This window comes from Pyrgilauda ruficollis, unplaced genomic scaffold, assembly GCF_017590135.1.
Source record: "Pyrgilauda ruficollis isolate IOZ18807 unplaced genomic scaffold, ASM1759013v1 scaffold91, whole genome shotgun sequence".
NCBI lineage: Eukaryota > Metazoa > Chordata > Aves > Passeriformes > Passeridae > Pyrgilauda > Pyrgilauda ruficollis.
In genome coordinates, this window is record NW_024531155.1 from 1,870,871 (window position 1) to 1,883,812 (window position 12,942).

At 39.6% G+C, this 12,942-nt stretch overlaps 1 protein-coding gene across 1 annotated transcript in view; it reads right to left on the reverse strand.

Moving 5' to 3' along the window:
* PTPN13 (protein tyrosine phosphatase non-receptor type 13) overlaps positions 1 to 12,942 on the reverse strand; it is a 112,393-nt gene that overhangs the window by 5,289 nt on the left and 94,162 nt on the right. Inside the window, exons 30-42 of the mRNA XM_041489254.1 lie at positions 12,820 to 12,918; positions 10,803 to 11,161; positions 10,430 to 10,604; positions 8,993 to 9,151; positions 8,584 to 8,755; positions 8,271 to 8,481; positions 7,142 to 7,212; positions 6,430 to 6,491; positions 5,608 to 5,764; positions 5,121 to 5,297; positions 3,733 to 3,812; positions 2,482 to 2,537; positions 1,002 to 1,105 (exon numbers count right to left, since the gene is read on the reverse strand). Of these exons, the coding sequence (XP_041345188.1) occupies positions 1,002 to 1,105; positions 2,482 to 2,537; positions 3,733 to 3,812; positions 5,121 to 5,297; positions 5,608 to 5,764; positions 6,430 to 6,491; positions 7,142 to 7,212; positions 8,271 to 8,481; positions 8,584 to 8,755; positions 8,993 to 9,151; positions 10,430 to 10,604; positions 10,803 to 11,161; positions 12,820 to 12,918 (1,882 nt within the window). The remainder of the gene's footprint in view (positions 1 to 1,001; positions 1,106 to 2,481; positions 2,538 to 3,732; positions 3,813 to 5,120; positions 5,298 to 5,607; positions 5,765 to 6,429; positions 6,492 to 7,141; positions 7,213 to 8,270; positions 8,482 to 8,583; positions 8,756 to 8,992; positions 9,152 to 10,429; positions 10,605 to 10,802; positions 11,162 to 12,819; positions 12,919 to 12,942) is intronic.

Below are 12,942 nucleotides of genomic sequence, written 5' to 3' on the forward strand. Positions count from 1 at the left end.
GTTCACTACTGCACTGTCTGTTTACTCCCGAACGCCCCCATACACACAGCTCTCCTCTTAGCTTGACAGGCAAAAGCAAATTAACTAGCAAAACCAATAAGACACAAAATCAGCTCTGATGAATCCAGTAAAGGGAGTATTTTCCTGTACTTCCAATAAATACATTGAAACAATTTTAAGTACATTTTAAATCTAAGTTCTTCACACAGTAACTTATAAAATGGATGGAGGCACATAGGGATAATTCAGAACTGTCCACATTACAGCCTGTGACATGTTTTTAGCACTAATACTCAACATGTAAATAGCACATCTTACAATTATCACTTGGAAGGACATTTTTTTTCCAATACAGCTTGCCTCCCATCAGGTCTTCAGTGCTTCTCTGAAGCACAACAAAATTCATAAACCAAGAATCTTTCTGGAAATTAGAAATGTCTTAAACCTACTGACTTAGTCTGAAGTATCCTTTTTTCTTTAAATGAATGCAAAGGACTGCTGTATATGAACTTCAGGAACTAACATTTCTAATGCTAGCTCAAAAAAAAACAAAGACTAATTTCTGCCAAACACATCAAGCTGCACAGAGTTCCACTCTGCCACATCAAGCAGCACTGGAAGAATGAAGATAAAAGACAAAAGTAGTGCCTAATCTGAGCATGGGGTAGCTGGTATGTGAAACACATGAGACATTAATCTAATCACAGTCAAACATGTATGTTTTGTTACAGCTTTTGTGAGACAGATACTGAGGAAGGATCTCAGCTGATCCCAGCTTTCTACAACTACAGACATGACGTTGCCAAAACTTGTTCCTATTAACTCTCACACACTTACTACACAAAAATGTAGAGATCCTCCCCAGTGCATTGCTGAGCTGTTAGAATCCCCCTTATGCCTGCCATGACACCCACAAAACATATCCAAGATGTCTCAAAATTCACTTCTGTTTATATAAGGTGACCCTGAAGTTTTCCACTGATGATGTAAGATGTCCTTGCCTTTATTCACAGGCTCCTGGCTGACTGATTCAATCGGCAGCTCATCGCTTCCCCACGTGATCTCCTCCTCACCTGCCTGGCTCAAGGAAGGCTGTGGAGGGGATCTATAAGAGGACAAGGTATGGAAGTAAGAAATAACACCTAGAACACACACATTTGCAACCTAGTCCAAAAAAACCAACCAAAACCAAACCCCACCAGAAAGTAATTTATAGCTACAATTATTTCTGGACTGGAATACTACACCAGTGATCTCAAAAACATAACTTTTTTGTCCCCACGCCCCCCCCCCCCCCCTTTTTTTTTTACATCTCCACAGGGGATCTGAAAAAGGTAACAGTGGAAAAGAGCCTGGAATATACAAATCTAGTAATAACTACCACTGCAATTATTTTTCAAAGACTAAGAAATTAAATAGCATCCAATAATAGATTTGTACCACTCACACAATTCACTACACTTTAGTGTCTATTTTCAATTGCAAGTTTTCTAGCTTTGTTGAAGATACTGATGAATGTATTAAGTATTAGAGGACACATTCTCAAGCTATGTCAGGGAAGGTATTGGTTGGATATTAGGAAAAAATTTTTCACCAAAAGAAAGATAAAGTACTGGAATGCTCTTCCCAGGGAGGTGGTAGAATCACCATCTCCGGATGTGTTTAAAAAAAGGCTGAACATGGCACTTGGTGCTATACTCTATTTGAGGTGTTAGGGCAGGGGTTGGACTTGATGATCTTAGAGGTCTCTTCCAACCTCATTATTCTGTCATTCTGTGAAGTATTTTAAGTAATAATGTCACCAAGTCTCAAGCCCAAACTTCCCACAAGCTTAGCAACCATATAAAACCATATACGTTTTCATTGAAATTTCACTTGGACTGAAGTTATTTCACTAAGAAAAACAACCTTGGGAATATTTAAAGTTCAAAGTGGCTCAAAGGGACAACTAGCTAGTAACTTGGTCAGTCATATGCTTCATGCTCCATGGAAAAAACAGAAAGCCCCAGGCATCTAAATGGGAGCTGATGGAGCAGAGGAACTCTACATTTGAGTTGCAGTGGTCTAAAACAAGAAGATGTAACACTAATAAAGGTTGAACTGAACTGAAGACAGCATTGATTGAATGTTTTCTTCACATCCAAGTATCCAGTTGTTAGCACAATGCAAATTATGTTATTATTTGGAGACATCTGAACACAGTCCAGTTACTTGCTACAACCACATATGAAAGGAACAAATAAAAGTAGGGTGTAGTAAACCACATAAAACTGACTAGTATTCAGGAAAATTATAACTTTTAAAGTAAGGAATAGACCAAAAGAACAACAAGACATTGCACAGATACTTTATTTGGTTTGTTTTAGGGGTGGTTTCTTGTTTTTTGTTGTTGTTGTTTTTCCTCTCATTCCAACATGTTACACTTCAGACTTCCAGACTTCATGGGTTTGCTTTCAAGCAACACTAGAAAAGAAATTTTACCTTTCTGGCACAGCTTTTACTTCACAATAGTCTTCACAACCATTTACATGTGTTGCCTAGAAGAAGTATTTCAAAACACATTAAAAGACATAGTTACAATATTCACATACTGCAAATTTTAAACAATTAACAATTACAGCGACTATTTCTGAAGGGTACTAAGTTCAATGCAGCACATAATGGAAGACTTTCCTCTTTTAGACATCTCATTAACCCAAAATAACAGAGGACAAGAACACTGAGCACTTGGAAAGATACTCTACTGTAACAAGGCCAAAAAGCTATATTAAAATCACTCCTGACTCACAGCAGCAGTAGAGTCATGTAAGTTTTCCCCAGCTGGCTTTTTTTGTTTCTAATACTTAGAAACCCTTTATGAGATCAGCTTGATAGTGAAAACTTCTGCCTTCTGAAGCCACAGTTCCTATACTGTGGGTATGGAACACACCTCCAAATGACACACACTCCTATTCACACCTTTCTCAGCAGAAAATGAAGACTTTGCAGCACAGAGGAAGGCATTTCCATCTTTCTTTCAAGAAAAACTCTACAAAATCATTTATACTTTTTAGGCCAGCTTGCTTTTCCACTGCCATACTGGGACAATTTTACTTGTGCCTCTCCCTAGAGCACATTGACACAGAGCCAGATTCCTGATTTGATTTTCAGCTCTACTAACTGGACAGAAAGCTGCAAGAGCCAGGATGTGCTGGAGAGACAGAGTTCTGCTGATTTGAAACAAGAGACAAACCCCAGGCTTCCAGTGACTGATGTAAACCAGGACATAAAATAACACAGAGTAAACCACATATAAAAGTTATTCAAGCTAACGAACTTATCCTAGCAAAAAGCAGCAGAAGAAGAAATTTTAAATCCACATTTTGGACAGTAAGGTCTACATGGCATTCATTTTTACTGTGACTGCTTCCCTTCTGTGAGCAGGAATCACTGAAATCTTTCAGATTAAAAAGCTGAAGTAGCATTAACAAAGTAGTTTTATTACCACTCTTTTTGAGAAAAAAAAAGCTCATGGACTTCACACGATAGTGTAAAATAACTTCAAGCTTTGTTCTCTTACATAAGTAATTTATGATAACCATATGCTATTTAAAAATACATGCTTACACACCATTTAAAGCTACTACCTACACTGATGTTCTCATTTAAAGGACATGTAATATTATTTCCACCAATTCTATGCCAATAAGGAAAAAAACTGAAAGAGCACTTGCCAGCTTCTTGCCATCCTACCTCTGAAAAATCTTCAGGTAAAGATGACCCATCACAGTCTGTGTCCTCAGACTTATCTTCTGTCACCCTTCCATTCACCTCTATTGAACAGGAAAATCAGGAGATACAGCATAAACACACCAGAAAATGCCCAGGAGCCACCCTCTCACAGATGTGAATCCTGTTCCACCTGCCTGGCACTAGACAGGGAATACAGGTGCCAGAATAACCAAGAAACACTTCTTGAGGCCCTTTGCTACCAGAGTGTTGGAAAAGAGTTCTTACTGTATAGGATAATCAGACTTTAGGTTTGTTTATTTTATAACTGGAGCAATTGCCATGTTATGTGAGGTTGCTTGCACAGAATATCTGTGTCACAGCATAACTGATGGACAGGCTGCAGCTCCTGACTTACCACATTCCCCCTGCCAGTGTTTTTTCTGCAATTCAGTTAGATTTAGACCAGCAGTAGGTCCAAACCAGGATTCTGCTCACTCTTTGCATTAACAAAATGTAATTAGGACATGCCAGATAAAATCTGACTTGTATCTGTCTGCTGTGGAAGCACCCTGCTGCCATATCCTATGGATTCAATTCATCTTCAGCCATAAAGGACAGCCTACAAGAAACTGGAAGTACTGGAGCTCCAACGATATTCCTCAGCTGAGATCCTGGCACAGCCAGAACCTCTGTGATCCCTGGCTTCTAATGCAATGACCTGTGACAATAACCCAATGACCTTGTAGTCATGACCTGAAATAATTACAATTTTGAAAGGTGTGTCTTGAGTTTTAGAAGGAATCTCTACAGAAGCAGCAAGCATCTTACTTGAATTTTTGGAGCATGCATACAGAGTCTGACACCACAAAGGAACTACAAATCCTACTCCTCACTACATTTGAGTTAGTAACAAGTAAAACTGAGGAGATGGAATGAAGCAAGAAAAAGGTGTAGAGTCAGAAGGAGGTACTGAAAAAGAGCCAATCTTTCTAAGAGAGACAAAGCAGGTTGAAATTCTTTGGTTTTGAGAGATCTCAACACATTTCCAAGTTGTGCAATCTGAAGTCAATGAAATGCTTAAATGCTTCAGCACACCAATGTGACTGCAGCTGCAGGACCAGGTAGCCAAACAATAGGAATTTCACTCAAGAGACAACTCTAGAATAGGAATAATTTTTCCAGATTACTTAATGCAAAATTCAGATTTTTCAAACCAGAACCTCACTTATTACATTGCATCTCAAATTCATGGTAATCGGCAACTATTTGTCTGTGTTCAACTTGGGAAACTTCCAGTTTAGATATCAAATCAACGTCAATCAACTCCCAGTTGAAAGTCAACTGCTTGCTTGGCACCTTGTTTCAGTGTTTCGCTGTCAGTAATGTTCTTTTTTAATGGCTCACATTACCTGGCAGGTTGTTTTCTGATGCAGCCTTCTTCAGATGTAGAAGACTCTGAGCCTCTGAAGTTGCATTATTCTGATTTAAGAGGTTCTGAGCTTCCTCATCTACAACGTCCAACAGATACTGGACAACTTCATTGTGGTCATCATCATCATAATACTCATCATCTGGAACCTCTGCTCCTGAAGACAAATAGTGAAAAATGACAAGTTTTCCCAGTACAGAATGGTTTGCAAGAACTAATTTAAAGGGGAAGACACAAGGCACTATTTCTAGCTGTTACCTTGGCCTTCCTTTATTTCTCTCTAACACAAAATCCAATTTCTATAAATCTACTTTCAACATCAACTAACTCCCAAAAAACAAAGCACAAGACTTGGAAACGATCTTCTAAAAGAGACCGCCAGCCTAACATTTGCTTATTTCAGCAAATTTGACCATGCAGCTACAATAAAGACAGAATGATGCAGTCCCCATCTCACCTCCTCTTACCTGATTTGTCAATGTGTTTAGGAAAATCTGACATCTGATTGGTAAATCCAAGTGAAGGTGCATCTTCTGCCACTGAGAGATTCATTAGTGCTTTTGTGTGATGGATATTGTTTTCTGTATTTCCCTGAGATGGTCCCAGGATACCATTGCCGTTGACCTGAGGAAACAAAGAACAGTACAAATTAACTCTTGAAGAGACTGGTAGTTTGTTGAAACAGCAAACAACGACTAAAAAGTTTTCCCCTCTCCTCAGCAACAAATAAAAACCTCTATTCATATCATCTGAGATATCTGGGTGATGAGTGGGAAGTTTTACATGACAAGAGCAAATAAAAAGAAATTAAAGCAACTGAGAAAAAAAAACCCACATGTTGATGAAGCAGCAGCTTCTACAAGAGAACACATGGTAGTATTTAACATTATTTTAATCCCTAGAAAATGTATGCAAGCTTCAGTACTTTTGGTCCCACAACACATCATTTCTAAGGAAGAACTAATGGAAAAAAAAAAAGAAAGAAAATCACCTAGCAAATATAATATGAAAGCATCTGCAGAAACTGTGGGCTGAATGGAGTATTCTGGATGATAGCCTTACATCCTTCTCATAAGACAATTTGTCTTTCTACAAAGCCATGCCAAGAGCAGATCAGTTTAAAGACTTGCATATTTATTATGATCACTGCTTATTCATGTCAATTGATAATAGTGGGTTTGTATACTTTGATCACCAGATTGTTTCATTAATTTATTTAGTTTTAAAAGTGTTTGAAGTAGATCCTTTTGTCTGGTTAATGGTAACAGGCACAAGAGAAAAGCTTTTACCTTGGGCCTGTAAGGATCAGTTGACTTCTCTGTTTTATCACAGGGATCACCACAGGAGCAACCTAAACAAAAATGGGTAAAAACCAACAACTTTTTCTCTGAAATTAAATTAGCCCCCCCTGATTGTTTTTATAAAAGAAGCAAGGTATTTAATACTATATTATGACATGAGTAGCATTTCTGCCTGGTTTCTGTGCATTGCCAAACTTCTGTCTGAATGACTACACCTCATATAATGGCTTTTTGAATGTTCTATTTAATGGAATCAGAAAGCACAAATTCTTATGCAAGTAACCAACTCCAAGCAAAGAGAAATGTTGATAAACAGTTTAACAACTTACAGTGGAAATGTGCACCTTTGACAATAGTGTTGATTCCCTTTTCCTCAAAATATACAAGATACAACCCCACAAACACCTGTCATTGACTACTTTTTTTTTTCTTTAATATTATCTGACACTTGGGTCCTTTTTCAAAGGAACCCTTCTGCTTTATATAAGAGAGAATTTCTAAACTACAGAAGAAATGATATAATAAAAACACTATTGGTGAATCTCTTTTCATGGAGCTTTTAGAGGAAAGATCAAGCAAACTTCTGTTGGAGCTGGTCACAATAAGCTGGACTAGGATAGTATCTTATGGTGCATATCAGTTCCTTTATTTTTATAAACAGGTGAATTTCACTTGCTACGAGTAAGTACACAAACCATACCATTAGCTTTCATTGGCCACGGACTTGAGTTCTCAGGGCTTTTGGATTTTGGGAACACTGCATGACCATCTCTGTGAAAAGAAATATTTACAGGAATATTTATTAAAAAAATAAGTAAATCACGGTAATCAACAGATATCAAAGTAAACAGTACTACTGGCAAAACTGCTAATCATTCCCAAACAACTTGGTGCCATTTGCAAACTGAGTGAGGACACATCCAATCCCCTCTTCCAAATCAGCAATAAAGAAATGAAACTGGACGGGCCCCAATACTGAGCCTTGGGAAAACCCCACTAGCACCATTCACCATCACTCTCTCACTCCAGCCAGTTTTCAACCCAGTGAAGAGCATCTCTCCAAGGCATGGGCTGCCAGCTTTTCCAGGAGAATGCTATGGGAGACAGTATCACAGATTTCACTCAATCCAGCAGACACATCCACAGGCTTTCCCATATCCACCTGATGGGGAACCCAGTCATGAAAGTAGATCAGGTGGGCCAGGCAGGACCTGGCTTTCCTGGACCCCTCCTGGTTGGGCCTGATCCCCTTGTCCTGCACATGCTGTGTGGTCACACTCGAGGTGATCTGTTCTGTAACCTTCCCTAGCACTGAGGTTAGGCCGACAGCTCCCTGCATCCTCCTTCCAGCCCTTCTTGCAGATGGGTGTCACACTAGCCAACCTGCAGTCACCTGGGACCTCCCTAGTGAGCCAAGTCTGATGACAAATGATGGAGAGTGGCTTTGTGAGCTCTCCTGCCAGCTCCTTGCATATCCTTGGATGAATCCCATCCATCCTCACAGACCTGTGAGTCCAAGTGCCACAGCAGGTCTCTGACTAATTCTTCCTGGATTGCAAGGACAATTTGAACACTTGTAGTTCATAGCTGGACACAGCCTTGTGTTCCGAAGAAGCACAAAGCACAGCAAGTACCATGTACCCTTGTGCTCCACTGCAGCACAAAAGCTGTGAATTTACAGACCCTTTCTGTAGAGTCAGTCCTCAGTAACATGTGGTGAATTTCCTGTCACACCAGGAACAGGTTTCACTCATATACTTATTGATACACTCATACAATCATGCCAGAGAAACAAAAAGTATAGGGAAGCATTTGCTTCCAGAACACACCTGGTTGCTTTGAGCACCACTGTTGGAAGGCATGTTTCCAGCACTCTTTTGGCTTCTTTCAGAGTCATTCCTTGTGTGCTTACTCCATTAATGTAATGGATAATATCTAGTACATGGAGACTCTCCTCTCTGGCAGCAACCGATTTGGGGAGAATGTCACTAATATACACAACTTGATAAAGGCTGTCATGGCCTCCTGATAACGACAGACCTTCACAGGGAAAGAAGGGGAAAACAATAAAAATCAAGGTTTCTTTGTAACTGAAGGGGAAGATGTTTCTTTAGGGCAAAAAGCAGATTGATTCCACGTTACCTAGCTCCTCCTTATGGCACATCAGTGTAATGTCAGGCAGCAAATGAGGCAACACTGGCATCTTTGGTAACTCCAGAACGCGCCCTAGCACTAATCTGACGGTCCTTGGGGCAGCTCGCAGAAAGTTGACTGCATCAGTATGGCTCATGTTAGTGACATCAATGTCATTCACCTGCAACAATAAAAGCAATACAGGTGTCCTTGTCAGGTCCCAAGTAAGACAGCATTACTGAGGAAGCACTTGTTGCTGTTCTCAAGTGCTATTGAATCATGCCTCTCAGAAGGTGCTTATCTTTGTCCTTTAATCAGATTTGACTTGGCCTACAACACAGCTCACTTTTTTTTTTTTTTTGACTCAAAGCTGTCCTTTTTGTGCAATCCCTGTATAAGAAACCATGAATTCTCTCACTTTTATGAGTCGGTCTCCAGGCCGTAGTCTCCCATCGCTTTTGGCAGGATCCTGAACAATGTCATGAACGTAGCAGCCCACACTATCGTTACCTTTGGTCACTGTGAAACCCAGACTGCCCTTTTCTGACTTTGTCAGGGTCACTCGGAGCTCCACTTCCTAGGGGGACAAACAGCACTTTACAAACAGGCAATCAGAAGTAATAAGAACATTTTACTGAATTTAGGACAACTGATTTACCTACTGATTTTAGTGCGACACAAGCCCGAAACAAGACATACTTCTTATCAGCCTCAGCTTAGTTGCTTCAAATAAGCATCACTAATGAGTTCTAGACAGAACCAAATAATGTTTTACATGGAAATAACATGGGGCCAAAAGTCTATGAATTTAATAAAATTTTGAAGGCACACATCAGAACCACCTTATTTACCCAAATCTAGCTGCCATATATAAGAATGGCTCTGTATTTTTAAATATCTGAACCATCCATAATTATTCAGAACAAAATAAGTGAGCATATTTTGCTACAGTACCATATACCACAGAAACACAATACCATAGAGCTTATCTGGAAACTGAACACATGCATGTGTTTTGCCCATTTTAATTTGCATTAATTTTGATTTGAAAGATATGGATCTGTCTCATCTGCATTAAAAAAATCACAGAGCACCACGAAGAACGAAGAAAAACTTCTGAAGAGGGGACTAAGAAAAATACAGTTTCTTGTCAAAATGGAGTATTGGCTACTTATAACATGGAAGACCCTCACAACTGGGACGTATCAAGAATCCATTTCAATTTTTTCCAATCTTTTAACAGATTATGTGAGGATATGGAAGTCCCTTCTGACACACAAGACATTTCTGTGGTGTCAAGAAGCTTTCTCAGAAGAACCTCAAAAATAGGCTCCATCTTGCAGCAGAACAGGAAGTCTTTGTTATTCATAGTTATAAATGCAGCAAAGAACAGGGTCTCTTGATGCCTCAGTTTATACTCTGACCTCTGAACAACCACCTAAAACTAAAAGAGCACAAGCAAGATATCTGCCATTTAAGCTTCCTCTGAGTACATGGGTGAGAGGTGGGTAAACATTTAAAGCCAAGGTTTCCAGGATTAAATGACCCATGAAATGGACATATACCCATCCACCTATGTACACATGGATGCCTCCACATCCACAGAGGGAACTGTATCAACTCTTCTAAAGCCCACACAGAAAATACCTGCAGACAGTGGTATGAGCAGCTGCCATTAATTACAAATGGCAATGTATGTGCCATTTACTAGGCACACACCCAGAGTAGTGCATGTATAACCTACAGCTATCCCATTTGTAAATTAATGTGCCTAATTTCTATCCACTCTCAAATCATAGCTAAAACAACCACAGCAGGACATTTATACTCCTGAAAGACAGAAATAGTGTATTACTGGCTCATATTCTTCAGCATTTTTTTCCAGCTGGGTGAGTAATGAATCTATTTCTCCCAGGTGTGAAGTCAGCTCAGAGACAGGAGTAGCATAACAGTCATTTATTAACATGGATGTGGTAACATCAGGTACGGTTCTACAGGTTGGGATCACTGGCAAATCCAAAGGCAGATCACTACAGATAAAGCAGAAAAAAAAAGAAAACCAGGAATAAGTGCAATGTGGCTCTCATTCATAAATTAATATATGAACCAAGGCTGACTTTATGCAGATCTAAAAAGCAAACCAAGAGAAGTATTTCCATGAATAGGTCCAATGAACTACTTCTATAAACATTTCTGCAGGATGATGAGGATCACTCTCAGCAGCATACCTGTCCTCCAGCTCTGCCCTGCCGGGAGCCTCCTGATCAGGATACAGGATGGTGCGAACAGCGTCCTGAGCAGGGTGTGCCTCGTACTGACTCTGTGCCTGTGCCTCAGCTTCACCTGAGCTCTGGTACAGCGCACAACTCCAGCCAGGGCCCACCTGGGCTGCTGACTCCATCACCTCCTCATCACCACTTCTGCTGCTGTCACTGTAGCTGTCTCTTCTGGAGGGAGATTTTAGCCTTTTCTTGCTCAGATCAGTAGTTTCATTTTCATCTGAGCTGTCACCTTGTTCTCTGTTTGATGGACCAGAAATGTCTCTGCTGACCTCTGGAAAAACTTGTTGGGGCGAATGGATGGGGGTCTACAAGAGCAAAAGCATTTAATTCATAATAATCCAGTTCTGATGATAAAAGAAAGTTTCAAAGACTGCACAAAATTACCAAAAACCAGGGAGTCAGTGGCTACTGACTGAACTGTTGAAATATATCATAGCACAGTTTCAATAAGTTCAATGCAACTTGGCCAAGACAAAGTGTGCAAAACTCTGAAACTTAGGCTGGTAAAAACCTTTAAATTCATTTAAGGAAAACAAAAATACTTTAGCTTCAGAAAGCCTACTGACAGATGCTTTTAAACTATCCCAGCAGTCTTCTATGCAAGTACCATGACATCCCTTCCAACCAGAAGCTGAGGCTCACAGAGCTACTGAAGTCAAACCAGTCTCACAGAGGAGGGAAACAGAGAAGCTGTCAGCCAAAAAGCAACAGTAACAGACTACAAAAACTAAGATAATTTATGCCAAATGGTGACTGTTAACCAAGTTATTAACAACCACCAGACTGAATAACAATTTTGCCAATTGTCACATATTCCCAAGAATTATGTCAGCCAGCAGACAGAAAAGATTTAAAAGCTTCATTTATGCTTTCATGGTCAGATTCTTGTCTACATGAACATACCAATCTGTGATAATGTCAAGAAAAATTTTGGTTTTCCTCTTCTTTTAATATGTGCACTGTTTTATTAAAGTTCCTGTTAAAGTTTGATCAAGTTCTATAAAAGTTCCTGTTATTCCACATCACAAACTGGTCTATTATAGGAGTAGTTATTTGTATTATTAGTTTGCTCCATTGCTTATCTCTCACTCCAATCCTAACTTCACTTAAATTTGTATTTGTCTATTTAAACTTCTCTCATTAGACTGGAATGATTTTATTGTTTGAAAATAATGTTAAAGTAACTCAGAATCACAGAGTATCCTGAGATGGAAGAGACCCACAAGGATCATCCAAGCCCAATTCCTGGCCCTGCACAGGACAGCCTCAGGAATCACACCTTGTGCCAGAGAGCCATGTCCAAATGCTTCTTGAACCCTGTCAGGCTTAGTGCTGTGATGAATTCCCTGGGGAGCTTAAATTGAAGACTTGTCTCCATTAGTTTTACACTTTTCTGTATTATGGAAAGTCTAATTTTCAGGCAATTTTTCCTCTACATTCTCTATTGCTGAAACACATTTCAATTCCACTTCTTCAAGTATCCTAAAATGGCCTTCTGTTCTTTCAATTTATTTACTGAAGCCTTTTGAAAATATTCTTTGGGATACCTCTAATTTCCAGGTGGTAAATATGACAACATTTTCCCTGTTTTTACAGACATCAACACCAAATTGGTGTTTTGCAGAATATCCTTCACAGAAATATCCAATTTCTATCTGATACCAACTTCAAAACATTGGGCTGCAAAGAAATCTCTGCTCCAGAAACATTGTATTAAACCAATTTCTCATGCCTTAGGTCAGAAAATGGAGGAAAAAAGCTTTTGAAGCTATCCATTTGTTTAACATCTACACAAAACAGTGCACTCCTAAGGGATTCCTTCCAAGAACCACATTTCTGTGAGCACTCTCCCCATCATTCCATCTGCATCTTGCATTTATTTAACCCACCCACCCACCAGATCAAACAAATGAGCCTTAAATAGCAAATAATGTTTAAAAAAATCCCATGTCAGACACCTTACCAGCAATGAAGGGTCGATGTCTGGTAGTATTCCAGATGGTGGCCGGCAAAGGAGAAGAGAGACCTCTGGAGATGTTCCCCTCAGAGCAGAGATGACTTCCTGTGGCCACAGAGGGATTCACTG